The sequence below is a fragment of the Narcine bancroftii genome, chromosome 5, assembly GCF_036971445.1.
Source record: "Narcine bancroftii isolate sNarBan1 chromosome 5, sNarBan1.hap1, whole genome shotgun sequence".
In the NCBI taxonomy this organism is placed as follows: Eukaryota; Metazoa; Chordata; class Chondrichthyes; order Torpediniformes; family Narcinidae; genus Narcine; species Narcine bancroftii.
The window spans coordinates 92,470,619-92,485,175 of NC_091473.1; the positions used below are offsets into that span (position 1 = coordinate 92,470,619).

Here is a 14,557-nt window from a genome sequence, read left to right on the forward strand (position 1 = left end):
GTGCAAGTGGCTTAGTTTGACATGACGATTTTTTGTTGTTTTTACAGACCACTTTTATCCATCTGCTCAGTACCAACTGACAGTATATCCAATTTTCTTTGAAAAAGAAGGACAACCAAGAAGCATTTATCTGAAGATGAAAAATGAAGGTATGATTTAATTTTTTGGTGGAGAGCATTTAATTGGCAATGTACAGGAGGAGAAGGCAATCATGTAACATATTGCTCAACATTTAGGTAAATTTCTATTATTTGCACAATGGATTCCTTTGATGTCAGACATGGGTGCTAAACAGAAAAAAAAAAAAAAAAAAAAAAAAAAAAAACAGAAGTCAAGAGGATAAATAAGAAGCATGTGTTTGGGTCTTTTACTGCTTTTGCAAGATTTTTTGAGATGGCCCCACTATAAAGGCCTAATTTCATCTCCCTCCTTTTCTTTATCATATTATTCTATGGCTTCATTCTCTCAGTACTCGTTTGACCTATGTTGTCAAAATTGTAATTGTTAAACCATATTCAATACGCTTTCGTGTATCCAAAATACTTGGGACCGGATTTTTTTTTGGTTACTGGAATAATGGCTTTAAGAAGCCCGGTGGCATCAGCAGAATATTTGTATCAACAGTTAAACAACAACAAAAAATAACAACAGGCTTGTCAAGCAAAAAATAATGTTTAATACATACCAAAGAACAACTTGATATTTGTTTACAAATTACGATAAATGCAGCACCAAACACAAGTAATTCTCCTCGATGGCTTTTTCATATGTTTCCTCCAGTGTCGTCTGCCTCTTTAGAAGTCTCTCTTTGATTTTATAAACTGACATGATTTCTTGGTCTGTTACAAATGCATGCTGCTCCAGTTCTTCAATAGGTCCATCACACATTTTCACCATACAGGCACTTTTTTCTGCAGTGTTAACTAAGTCATCGTTTTTAAAAAAAAATTAATAATCATATTAAATCATACAATAAAAATACAAAGAAAGACATAAAATTTTAACCTTTTTCAACCCACACCCTCCCATCTTCTTCTTCTTTGGCTTGGCTTTGCGGACGAAGATATATGGAGGGGGTAAATGGCCACGTCAGCTGCAGGCTCGTTTGTGGCTGACAAGTCTGATGCGGGACAGGCAGACACGGTTGCAGCGGTTGCAGGGGAAAATTGGTTGGTTGGGGTTGGGTGTGGGTTTTTCATCCTTTGCCTTTTGTCAGTGAAGTGGGCTCTGCGGTCTTCTTCAAAGGAGGTTGCTGCCCGCCAAACTGTGAGGCGCCAAGATGCACGGTTTGAGGCGATATCAGCCCACTAAAGGAGGAGATCAACTAACATAACACCCATCAATTATTTGCCTTGGTTTGGGGTACCACCACCAATACGTGGGGGGAAAAAATTCAAAAATTCAACTGTATATATTCCATATACAGGCTCCAAGTTTTAACAAAGAAGGAATAATTATTCTGTAAATTGTATATTATCTTTTTCAGTGGAATAAAAGATCTAATTTCCAAATGCTATCGTTGAATACTCAAATTGGTCTCATTTTTCCAAGCAATTGCCAAACATTTCCCAGCCACAGCTAATCTCAAAGAAAGCAATTTGAAATTTATTCAATTTTAACTCCAAGCTCAATTTCTTAATATAACCCAATAAAAATACCAAAAGATCAAATAGAATTTTAGGTTTGAAAACAGCTGCTAAAAGTTACTTAATTCTGTACCAAAAAGGTCTCACCGTCTCGCATAACCAAGTGGAATGTGAAAAAAGAACCAACTTCCTTATGACATGTAAAATATAAATCAGAAGAAATAAACTTGTATTTCCTTAATTTCTTTGGAGTTAAGTATAACTGATGAAGAAAATTATAATGAACCAATCTATATCTTACATTTACAATTTGAGTCATACCATCCTCACACAAGGTCATCCAATCATCCTGAGAAATAGATATGGATAAATCTTTTTCCCATTTTAATTTAGATTTATAAACATCCAGCTTAAGCATTTTATTCTGCAATAAACCAAGTCATCTTCATCACACGCATTTAAAAATTTTTTTTTATTTTTCACACTATGAACCATACTGACCAAAATACACACAAACATTTCCCTCTTGAATATACACAGTGTCATTTTCTCCCCGCATTTTGATGCAGAACAGTTTCAACTATTTCACCATCGGTCAGTGAATGAACAACTGGAGCTTCCTTATTGAGGTTTTAAAAACTTCTTCAATATCCACTTCTTCCAGCTCACTGACAGACTCTGAACATATACCTTTTGCATATGTAAGGAGGTCATGCCACATTTTTTTCCCTCGCCTGACATACAGAATCCTTCAAAATCACCATCTTGTACATCATCATCACTGAACATAGTTACAGGTCAGGGATTGTGCCAAGCATGTCTTTAGTCACTTTATTCCAAGTGTTGGCAGCAGCATAAATGCATCCTTTATCTAAACTCCTTTTGGAAACCTGCCACACCCAAGCTTCTGTTCACTGATAATAGCGTGTTGTTCAAGAAATTGTTTTTCTATTCACTCTTCATTGATGTAAGGATACCTTGGTCACATGGGCTGTATGAAGGAAGTCACATTTGGGGGAAGGTTCATGATGTGAATATTTGATGAGATTTTCAGCTGGAGGAATAAAAAAAAGTCTTGTTTGCATGATAAGGGAATGGTAAGAAATTCACTCCTTTAAAATAATGAGAGCACAAGCTTTTGTCTATTACAGCCATCTTACGCTTATGCATGCCTGCTGCATTGGCACATCCCGTCACAGTTATTCTGAACTTGGCATCCTTTATTCCTGTTGGGGCTGTATCATCAGCTCTATCCAGTATTTTTTTGGGTCAGATTTTCATCAGCGATAATCTTGGCAAACTCGTCAATGAATTTCTCCCCTGCTTTGTGATCAGCAGATGCTTTATGACCACCAATTTTTAACAATTTAATGCCGTGTCTTTTCTTAAATTTACTCAACCAGCCTGGTGAACATTCATGGTTCCCTTTAATTTTCAGATCATTATGATGGAGCTTTTCATGTTTCATGATCAGCAATTCATTAAGTAGCAGGTGTTCACTGTGATGCTGTCGGATCCACTCCGTCAATTCACGATCATCGTCTTCACTTGTAGATTTATGCAGTTTTTCTATCTTTCTTTAGCTTCTGTTCATCTCTTTCAGAATAGAACTTCAACAGATTATTCTTCTGTTTCTTTTAGGTAAAAGATTGTGGTCGCTCTAACACTGTACTCTTCTATAAGATGTCTCACACTTACACATGTTACGAGCCCAAAGGACTCTAAAACTAGCAGCAATAGAAATTCATCAAGACAATGGCTTCTTAAAGAAAACTTTTTGTAAATAAATAATAATAAAATCAATACTCAACTTTACTTTTAACCTAACAACCCCCTTCTAATTCTAAGGGCACATATATGTAATGTTTATGTGTGTTCAGGAAAATTATTTTTCACTGTCCAATCATTCACTTTCACTGTTATCAGGCAATCTTCCATACTGTGCACAGAATTGTATAGATATTACATTCACCAGGCTTTGGTGCTTTAACTTAAGTTGTTACCCCTCAGGAAGGTCTTTGTTGGTTTCAGAGAGACACACAAACTGATCTCCTTCAATCAGCCACTGAAGTGTGTTACCGAAGAAACTTGCCCCCTCTTGGGTTTTTCAAAAAGATAACTTCTTCTTACAAGTTACCACAAGGAGTTCTTCTTTTCCCCTATTTCAGGAGAAACAAAATAACTAGCCACAATCTCTGCAGTTGACTACAGAGATTTAGAATAGGCTGAACCCAGAACTCAAAATCTGTCTTGAAATGGGGTCTTGCAGCAGCTCTGCAAACTTGCATCCTTCCCCACAAACTGCTGCAGAATACTCTCCCAAACAATGGATGCTTTCTCTCTGTTTGCAAAACCACATGGTCCCTCTTAGGATGACAAACTTCAACCAGACATTTAAAACTCTGGCACCAGTTTAAAAGCAAAAGACCTCTCTGTTCTTGAGCCTGGACACTGTTCAAACATGCTGGCCCATTAACACCTACTTGTGAAACTCTCACAAGCTCTTCCATTATCTCTGCAAAGCCAACTGTAGACACAAAGTCTACCCTTGCATATCTCTTGTCTGGCAAATGAGATGTTTGTTTGTGGAATGTGACCTGATAACAAAACCTCTAAATCTTACCCCTTTAAGATCTATATTTTATCATAATTTTATAAACATTTCATAACACACCGCTGTCCATTTTTGCCAACAACTTGACTTTTTCTATAGGCAAACATAAATGCTTCCTCTTTTTTCTTTTCACTGGCATCCATGGCCTTTTTGCCATTTGCAACTATATCTTTATACAGTGCACGAGAGCTTTGTTGTTATCAAACTGGCACCAACAGAGCCCCACATGGGAAAGTTGGGTGATAAATTTTTTTCAACTTGTGACGTCATGTCAGTGTTACAAAAAATTTGGTTTTTGGATCTTTTTGGTATTCAGAACTTTGGATATGGGGAAATGTACTGTAATGTATTCTTATAATAGCCCTTATTTCCTTTACATTGTTTCAGTAGTTATCAGGCATAATAAATTACACCTTAAGGTGACATGCAGCTTTTGTATTTCTCTTGAACTAGATTACTTCTCTAAACTCTTAGCTGCTGCTTTTGTTACCTTATTGACTTAAGGACACAAACTTCCAAGTCTACTCAATCTACTTCAACAGAACCTGAAACTTGTGCTTCTGGAAGAGCTCAAAAACACTTGACAGTATTCCAGTGGAGTTCAAATAGATTTGATTGTATTCAATGATTTTTGGGTTTAATTGATTTTTTTTTTAAAAAGCTGGAATCACAGAAGTGCCAAAGATCATTAGGCTGCCTATCATCTGGATTTGAAAACCAGCATGGATTTATTGGAGCCACCTAGCTTCAGAATCCCGATTCGTTATTGCCTTGTGCTGTCAATAGTTGTAGAATAATACTTACTGCACAAGGATGGAAGTCACTTTAAAAAAAAATGTAGCTGAAAATATGGCTGTTCCTTTTTTAAGTACAGGAGAGCAAAGGTATGGAACAGTATCATCCACAGAACATACTTATTTAATCCCACTCTTCTTTACCATGTAGCTCTGCTGCTAATTTTCTCCTATATGTCATTGTGGTTTCTTTTGCCACATGCTTACACTAAGTGGATAGTTAGCCTATTTGTAGTGTGGTAGGAAATGGAGCATTCAGTCTCAGAAAGTATGTGCAAACTCTATACAGATAGCCTTGCAGGTCAGCATGGAACTAAGCTCTCTGTAGCTGTGAGGCTACTAACTGCTGTGCCACTGTACTGTCCTATGGGGGGAATCTGTTGGGTTTCCCACAGAGACAGATAGGCTCAGTTTGTCTATTGTGTTGAATGGACACTGATTATGGCCATTGATTGAACTGAGTGGCTCTGACTGAGGGACACGATGATGCAGTGCCCTCCTTAATGTTTGGGACATTTAGCTTCACAGGTGTTTAAGAGTACTCGGGTAGGTTTAATTGCTTCATTGGTGATGATATAAGAGAGCTGGGCTTGATTTTAAGCTTTTCATCACTTTTGGAGTCTGTAGTTGCCATTTTTCAACACGAGGACCTGTATTTTACCATTGAAAGTCAAAGAAGTCATTATGAAGGTGAAAAACAATAAAACAGTAAGAGACATTGCCCAAACTTAGGATTATCAAAATATGTTTGGAACATCGTTAAGAAGAATGAGCGTACTGGTGAGCTCAGTAATCGCAAAGGGACTAATATTCCAAGGAAGACCTCCACTGCTGAGGACAGAAAAATTCTCATCATAATGAAGAAAAATCCCCAAACACCCTGTCTGACAGATCAAAAACATTCTTCAGGAGGCAGGTGTGGATATTTTAATGTCCACAGAAGACTTCACAGAAATACAGAGGCTACACTGCAAGATGCAAACCACTAGTTGGTTACAGAAACAGGATGACAAAATTACAGGTTGCCAAGAGGTATTTAAGAGTCTGCAGAATTCTGGAAAAAGAAGATCTGTGGACAGATCCTATGAGTTAATTTTCTGGACCAAGATTAACTTGTATCAGAGTGATGGCAAGTGTGGAAGCATGAAGGAACTGCCCAAGGTCCAAAGCATACCACCTCATCTGTGAAACATGGTAGTGGAGGTGTTATGTGGGCATGTTTGGCAGCCACAGGTACTGGCGCATTTGTCTTCATTGATAATGTTACTGCTGATGGCAGTAGCAAAAGGAATTCTGAGGAGTTTAGCAAATGCCTCCAAACTCATTGGTAAGTGTTTCATCCTACAGCAAGACAATGATCCCAAACATACTGCTAAAGCAACAAAGGAGTTTTACAAAGCTAAAAACTGGAAAATTCTTGAAGTCAGTCACCCAATCTAAATATAATTGAGCATGCCTTCCATACGCTGAAGATAAAGATTAAAACTTAAGGGACAAACCCTCAAAACAAGTAGGAGCTGAGGAAGGCTGCATTCAAAAGCTGGCAGAGCTTCACCAGAGAAGATGCTCAGCACTTGGTCTACGAATTACAGACTTCAAGCAGCCATTGCATACTTCAAACCAAATATATACTGTACATACAAATAACCTTGAATAAAATCTGGAATGCACAAATTTCTTCAATGTTATTTGTTCATACTGTATACATTTGGTTTGGCCATGTTGAAATTACAGCACTTTTTATACATAGTGTCCTCATTTCAGGGCACCATAATATTTGAGACATAGCATTGGTTTACACCTATGATTGCATGGCTTGGTATGACAATACCATTTACAAATTTGTTGCTGATACCACAGTCGTGGGCTGTATAAAATGGAGCGATGACTCAGCATAGAGGAGGGAGATTGAAAACTTGGTTGAAAGGTGTACGAACCTCTTACTCACTGTCACCAAAAGCAATGAGTTGATTGTCGACATTAGGACGGGAAAACTAGAAGTGTACCTTCCAGTGATCAGTGGGGGATCAGAGGTGGCTAGGGTGAACACATTTAAATACCTCAGAGTCACCATCTCTGAGGACGTTTCCTGGACCCAACATATTAATGTCATCGTGAAGAAAGCACGTCAGCACTTTTACTTCCTCGGGAGTTTGTGGAGGTTTGGTATGAATTTGGAAACCTTGGCAAATTTCTAAAGATGTTTCTATATACAATTTCTGACACAACAAGGCAATTGCCTATGTTATCCACACCCAGGACTGACTACAATGGCTTTAACTACAATGGCTTTATTAGGTCCGATTAACTGATCCAATTTGTGGTTCAGAATGGTTAAGAACCACAAGTTAAAGGGAGAGTTGACTAATCTACCCATCCCAATTTTCAGCTTGACCATGACTTTGGGGACTGAGATTATATTAAATATTAGACATGGTCTCATTAATTTACAAATCCAATTTTCCCAATCGGCCATTGTGAAGAACTTCATATAGCCAGGGCTTCACCTGTGTCTTTTTATCTTTTTGTGTATTTAATTGTTTTATTCAATTCTCAGATCATCTCTCCTCAATAGGTGTTTGATGTGGATGAAGTAATGTTGTGCAAAGGGTTCAGCTTTCAAGGGCACCTGGTAAACAAATTCACACAAATTTAAACTTGTTTTTTGCTTCATATTTGTGAAACAAAGACCAGAAGTACTGGCTGTCCAGTGACCAGATGCATATAACAATCTTTTTCAAATCCATACAGAATATTAGATTGAATGTGAGATAGGTGCTGAAGAGTAGAGGAAATTGTAGATCATACCATTGCCTGTAATCAAGACTATGGGAGTCAAGAAGCCATTAAGATGGACTAGATTGAACAGAATGAATGTGAATTGACAGAGGACAGCAAGAGATTTTGGCAGGTCATAATGGTCATGAAATCAGAGGAGAAAAAGAGCAGGGCAAGTTGAAATGGGCAAGTTGAATCACTGCAGGGAAATGATTTATCTGAATCCCAACCAGTTGTTAAATTCATCTATTTATATACTGTTTTTCTTGTCTTCGCTGTCTCAAAATGCTTTACTGCCTGAGAATTATTTCTGAAAAAGCATCAGGAATAATTGACAGTTGAATTGCTTCATGCTTTAGTCTGAATGCCGATAACATCAATATCTTTTAACTTCATGAACACAGAAGTTCACCATAAAATATATTGAAGTTTCACTATTCTCTGCAATTTGTAGAATATTATGGGGATTTAAAAAAAAAACTTATCTTTAAATGTAAGAAAAAGAAAATCAAGCATGATTACCTTGTCAACATCTAACTGATCTGAAATCCAGTACTGGAATGCACTGTTATATTAGTGGTATTCTGGCCCACTGTTCTAAATGTTCTTCACTAATATGCTTAAGAAAGCAATTAAGAGAAGAGAGCTATCAGCAAGATTGGAAGTCAGCAAGGGAGCACAAATAATAGAATGGGACCAAATTGTTCATTAATATTGTAACCATAGTGACATGATTCATCCTGTGGTATTGCATTTTTTCACGACAAATCTATAAAATGATGTGTCCTTGTGACTCATGGGATGGTATTGCAGTTTATAGTTTTGCATTGCCTGCTAATATTTTTTTATGTTGCTTTTATTAATGTATACTCCACCAAAATGTAGATTGCATTCAATGACAACGTGGCTCCTGTCTAAAAAGATCCTCCTCTTTCTGAGATTTTCTTCTGAAACCATTGGCATGTGATGAGGACCACAGATCTTTGTAACTTTCTGAAACCACAAATTATTCTTGCATCAGACATGTAATTTGCAATTGAGTGATAACATCGGGCAGCTTTTCCCTTACTTGGTCACAGAAATGGAAGCTGATTTTCTCACCCATCATTCATTAATAAGAAATGATGTCAGCTGGAACACTCAGCTCCCCCCCCCTCCTAAATTGATCAATTACTTCAAATGTGTGAGTGAGACTGAGTCTTTCAGCTGTAAAGACAATTTAGCATAAACAATTTAATGACAGCCTACTATATTAATTGCTCTGTGATGTGAATGCTGATTAATAAAGTTCTCTGTACAAAAGTAAACTGATTTCCCAAATGTTCTTTCTCTTTTAGGGGAGGATGCTGGAACTGACAACGATGGAATGCAGAACATTATTCTCCCACTTGTAGTTTTATCCTCAATATTATTAATTGGAACCTTTTTGATATCCAAGCAAAGGTATACTCGTACACCTGAACAATTCTTTTCAAAATCTTTAAAATCTGATTCAAATCAGTTCCAAGCCAACTATATTCCATACTTCAGTTTATGTAATCCCTTTTCGTAACTAATGGCTGAAACTTTGGCAGCATTCTGGTGAATCTGCCTAATAAACCCTTTCTAATGTGTACTCTTGTTCAAATAATTGTATGAAGCCTGTCTAGTAGTTTAATAAGATCACAGCTGATCTCTTTGTAATCTCAGCTCCCCATTCTTGACCCTGCAATAAACATTCACCTTCTTGATTGCCAAACATCAATCTATCTCAGCCTTGAAAATACACTGACTTGAAAGAAAGAAATAAAACTATTCCTTCGATGTCCTAAATGTATGACACCTTATTTTTAAGCAGTGATCCCCTCAATTCCCTCACAAGAGGAAATGTTCTTGTCAATTTTTCTTGTGTGTTGCAATCAAGTCCCCTTTCACTCTTAGCTCTGGTAGATACAAGCCTGGACTGTCTAACCTTTGAAGACGTATGCCTGCTCCAGATATTAATCGAATAAACCTCTCTGAATTTCTTCAAGTGCTTTAACACCATTTCATAAATAAAGAAACCAATACTACACATAGTATTCCAAATGAAGTCTCATCAATGTCCTGAAGCGTAACTGCTCTACTGTTGCATTTTGTTTTCCGAGCAATAAATAGCTTCACTGTTGTCAGACTAGGACATTCAAGTCCCTCTCCATCTCACAGCTATACAATCGTTCATTGTTTAGATAACAATTTCCAATTTGTCACATGATACTCCATTTGTCAGATCTTGGCTCACTCACCTAATCTCTCTCTAACCCTTTCTAATTTACTTATGTCCTCTTCGCTGATTGGTTTCCCACTTACTGGTAGTTTTATTTCATTATTTAACAACCATACCTTCATCCAAATTGTTTGTATAAATTGCAGCAAGGTGAGTCACAGCATTGATGCCAGCTGTTTCCTTTCAGTCAGCATGTATGCTACTTAATAATAACTATCTTTATTATACTATCCTTGTATAATTCAGTCATTTTTTTCTTCAGTCCTGTTCTTCCATTAGACTTTTTAATTGATTTTTCCTACATGGAAACTACTCTTTCAATTTAAATAAATAAGAATTTTTTCAAAATCAAAATAATTTCATCGACTTCAGCTGCACTGTTACTGAATGACCAGAATTTGCTTTTCTTTATGCTTTAATGCAATTCATCATCTCAACCAATCTCACAAGAGAGTTGTTCAACAAGCCTTGGCACTGATCCAGAAAAATCAGTAGTTTAAAAAAAATGACTTTGTGAAATAGAAATTTGGTCTCGAGAGGGTTATTGTACATGAGAACAATCACCATTAATCATTATCCTCTTCACCAAAGAGGTGACAGCAGTATATTCCTGCTGTCTCCAGTGAGTCAGACATGTAATTTGTAGGAAGATGCCAGATAATGGCCACCTCATTGGTGTACACTGTAATAATAGTTGGTTCAAGAGTAGCTGAAAAAGCCGGAGTAATTCAAGGCCTAATTAAAGCAGCCATATCTTAATGAGGCAGGACCTGACCATGAGCTTACCAAAGAATGAATGATCTCCTTCCCTGATCACATCAGAATCAGGTTTGTCATCAGGAACATGTGTCACAAAATTTGTTGTTTTGCAGCAGCGGTATTGGGCAGAACAAGATGAAAAATCACTATAAATTACAATTCCGTAAATATGAGATTTTAAAAAAGTGTTTTTCTTTTAAAAAAAAGAGAAAAAAGTGAGGAAGAGTCCATAGGCTTATTGTTCATTCGGAAATCTGATGATGGTGGGGAGGACAGGCAGAGTGTGTCTTCAGGCTCCTGTACCTCCTTCCTGATGCTAGCAGTGATTGGGTTAATGATGTCAGAAACAACTGATAGTGAGCTCATCCGTACCTGACAGGCCCAGTGCCAAGAGTCCATGTCTGTGCATTGAAGATTCAATTATGTGTCTCTGAGTGAAGATGAAAATGCTATGCTGTGTACAATTGAGTAGAGTACATGGTGCAATCCTAGTAACTGGATGGGTCCCACCTGTAAGTGCGAGATTGATTAAATTAAATGGTCTTCGGTCTGACTGGAAGAAGGGACATTGTGAGTGATTGTTTGTACCACAGCACTGATTGCGTTGTGCCGACCCAAATGATCTGTCTGGGCTAATCCCACAAACCAATTTTCTGCTGACAGCCTTGTTAAATGTACGGCTTCAAGAGTGCATCCAGGTATTCTATAGATGGGCCGAGCATTTATAGCTCTACCACCCTTTCAGGCTGTGAGTTTCAGATCTTAACCACAGTTTTCGTAAAAAAGACTTTCCTCTGCATCTCTCCAGTCTTTCCACCAATGACAGTGAATCAATGTCCACTAGTCATTATTATCAACTCGGAGAACCTTTCTCCAGGACTTTCTTAATTTCCAGTAAATCATCCATCAGTCCCCCGTGTTGCATAGAAAACCATTCCTGCCTGGCTAATGTTTCCATATCAATCTCCATAACATTCTCCCTGCTTCTCTTGAGATATCTCTTCCTTTGACTACGATGATAACCTCAAACTTTACTCTAGCTATATCCTAACATGTTTATTTAAAGATCCAGTGGGATCCAGCTCTTGCATTTTTTACATTAGAAACTAAAGGCAAATTTATCCAATGTCTCCTTAACTATCTTATCAGTCCTCTTCAGGAATTTGTAAACATGAAATCCAAATCCCTCCATCCCATCACACTTAGAAACATCACGTTTATTTGTCTGCACTCTCTCAGACACATTACATCAGCTCAGAGTGAAACACGATAGGCAGCAGAAAATGATTGTAGTAAAAACATTAAAATGCTGGAGGAACTCAGCTGGTCTTTTCAGCATCCATTGGACGATCTCTGATAGATGCTAAAAGACTAGCTGAGTCCCTCCAACATTTCGAAATCCGCTGAGCCTGCCACCTATCTATCAAGAGGTCTTCAACTCTCTTCCTCACTGTCCATCAATTACTGATGTTGATATCATCACACCCTTTTAATCAAGTTCAATAATTCAGTCTGTATCATTAACAGGAAGACAGGCTTAGCACCAATTGCTGCATTTCCCAGCATCACGATACTTCCCAATGTCTAAAACTCTCACGGATCTTTGCACTTTGTTTGCCACTACTTGAGTCTAATTTGAATCCATCTAGCCACTTATCTTGGAATCCTGTGGTCTAACCATCAGTCACTGTTCTTGGATTAACCCGTGTTTTCTAACTAATGTGCCAAAGGTACAAGGGAAGCTAGCAACAGCAGTAAGTTCAGGTACAGTCCAAGTCAGATGATACCCTCAGTCATTCCAATGATAGTGTGATTATTTACTCAAAGTTCGTTTTAACATCAGTTTGACATGTTCAGAACCATTTGATTGTCAAATTCTTTCCATAATGTTCTCTCCACAGATAGCTCCATGATGGCTGTATTTTCTCAGCGTTAAAAGTTTTGCCATCATGTAGTGGCATGCACAGGTCTATAGGATTTTTAAGTGCCTGGAGTTGCAATTACTTAAGTTTAGGATACATTTGATTGGTTGAAAAGATTGAGGTTAAATGGCATCTTAATGGAGGAAAGAAGAGGTAAGGGTTTGGAGAATATTTCAGGGACTAGAGCCTTAATGACTGAAAATGTAAGATCAGTGAAACAGGTGATGTGCATGAGCAGAATTGGAAAATCCAGATATTTCTGAAGTGCTATCTGCCTGGAGGGTATTCAAGGTAGAGATAACTGAGCTATGAGGTGATTTAAAATGAGGTTACAACTGAGGAACTGTTAAGCAATCAATTTATGCCAGTGAGCAGTGATGGGTTAGAAATTGGGTGAGAAGAATGCAAATGAAGAAACTGGCCATAGACATGTTAGAAAGGACCAGACCAGAGAAATAGTGGCATGGATCAGAATTCAGCAGCACTGAAGGAGAGAATTGGGTAAAGATGTAGTGCCTGAAACAGTTGGCCTTTGTAAATGTAGTTCCATGGTTCAAAACTCATCTCAGGATCAGGAATGACAGGAAAATTGCAAAGTGCCTGGTTCTGACTCAGATAGCTACTAAGAGGAGCAATGGAATTGGTTATTGAAGAATAGAGCCAAAGACATTAATATCCCAGTATTTGGGGAATATTGAGGATATACTGCTCATCCTATTCGAAGGGTTGGTTAAGTTAGAGTTTGTAGAATAATAGAGTTGGTTGCTAGGTACAGTTGACACAAGTTATTAAAGGATGGGTTATTGGACAAATTCACACATGACAAACTTGTCAGGAAATGGAAAGCTTTTGGAATCCCAATGCAAGTGGCAATTTGGTTCCAAAGCTGGATCAGTAATGGAGAGCAAAGGGTAACAAGATACCAGTGCTTTATTCTCAATGATATCAGGTGGATGAGAAATGGGAGAAGCAAGAGTTAATCCTTGATGGGCTTCAGAGATAAATGTCTTAGAAAAAAAACTGGCTGCAGCTGGATAGGTCAGAATTGTGTGTGTGTGTGTGTGTGGATCCTCAAAGCAGGATAATCATGCGGAAAAATTGATTGGGGTTTGGTATAGTCAATCACTGCAAAAGATACAGATGTGTGATGCAATGGCTTAGCTAGTGGAGCTGCATCTTGAGTTCTGGTGACCCAGGTTCAATCCTGCCCTTGGGTACTCTGTGTTTGCATGTTTTCTGTGTGGGTTAGGAACATAGGAAGTAGGAACAGGAGTAGGCCAAAAATGGCCCATCGAGCCTGCTCCGCCATTCAATAAGATTATGGCTGATCTAATTTATGACCTAACTCCATCTACCTGCCTTCTCCCCATATCCCCTAATTCCTCTATCATGTAAAAATGTATCTAACCGAATTTTAAATATGTTTAATGAAGCAGCCTCAACCACTTCCCTGGATAGAGAATTCCAAACATTCACTACTCTCTGGGGAAAAAACTATTTTTCCTCATCTCTGTCCTAAATCTACTCCCCCGAATCTTGAGACTGTGTCCTGTCATTTTAGTTTCGCCGGCCAGCTCAAAAAACCTTCCTACATCTATCCATACCCTTCATAATCCTATATGTTTCTATAAGATCTCCTCTCATTCTTCTGAACTTGAGCAAATACAATCCTAGACGATTTAATCTTTCATCATAAGTCAACCCCTTCATCCCAGGGATCAACCTAGTAAACCTCCTCTGGACTGTCTCCAAAGCCAGTATATCCTTCCTCAAATATGGAGACCAGAACTGGACACAGTACTCCAGGTGCGGTCTCACCAGTACCTTATGCAGTTGCAACATTACCTCCCTACTCCTGA

The 14,557-nt window shown here is 38.0% G+C and overlaps 1 protein-coding gene across 1 annotated transcript in view; it reads left to right on the plus strand.

The window, feature by feature from the left end:
• Positions 1 to 14,557, plus strand: part of lepr (leptin receptor) — a 121,535-nt gene that overhangs the window by 100,875 nt on the left and 6,103 nt on the right. Inside the window, exons 16-17 of the mRNA XM_069938352.1 lie at positions 48 to 149; positions 9,110 to 9,215. Of these exons, the coding sequence (XP_069794453.1) occupies positions 48 to 149; positions 9,110 to 9,215 (208 nt within the window). The remainder of the gene's footprint in view (positions 1 to 47; positions 150 to 9,109; positions 9,216 to 14,557) is intronic.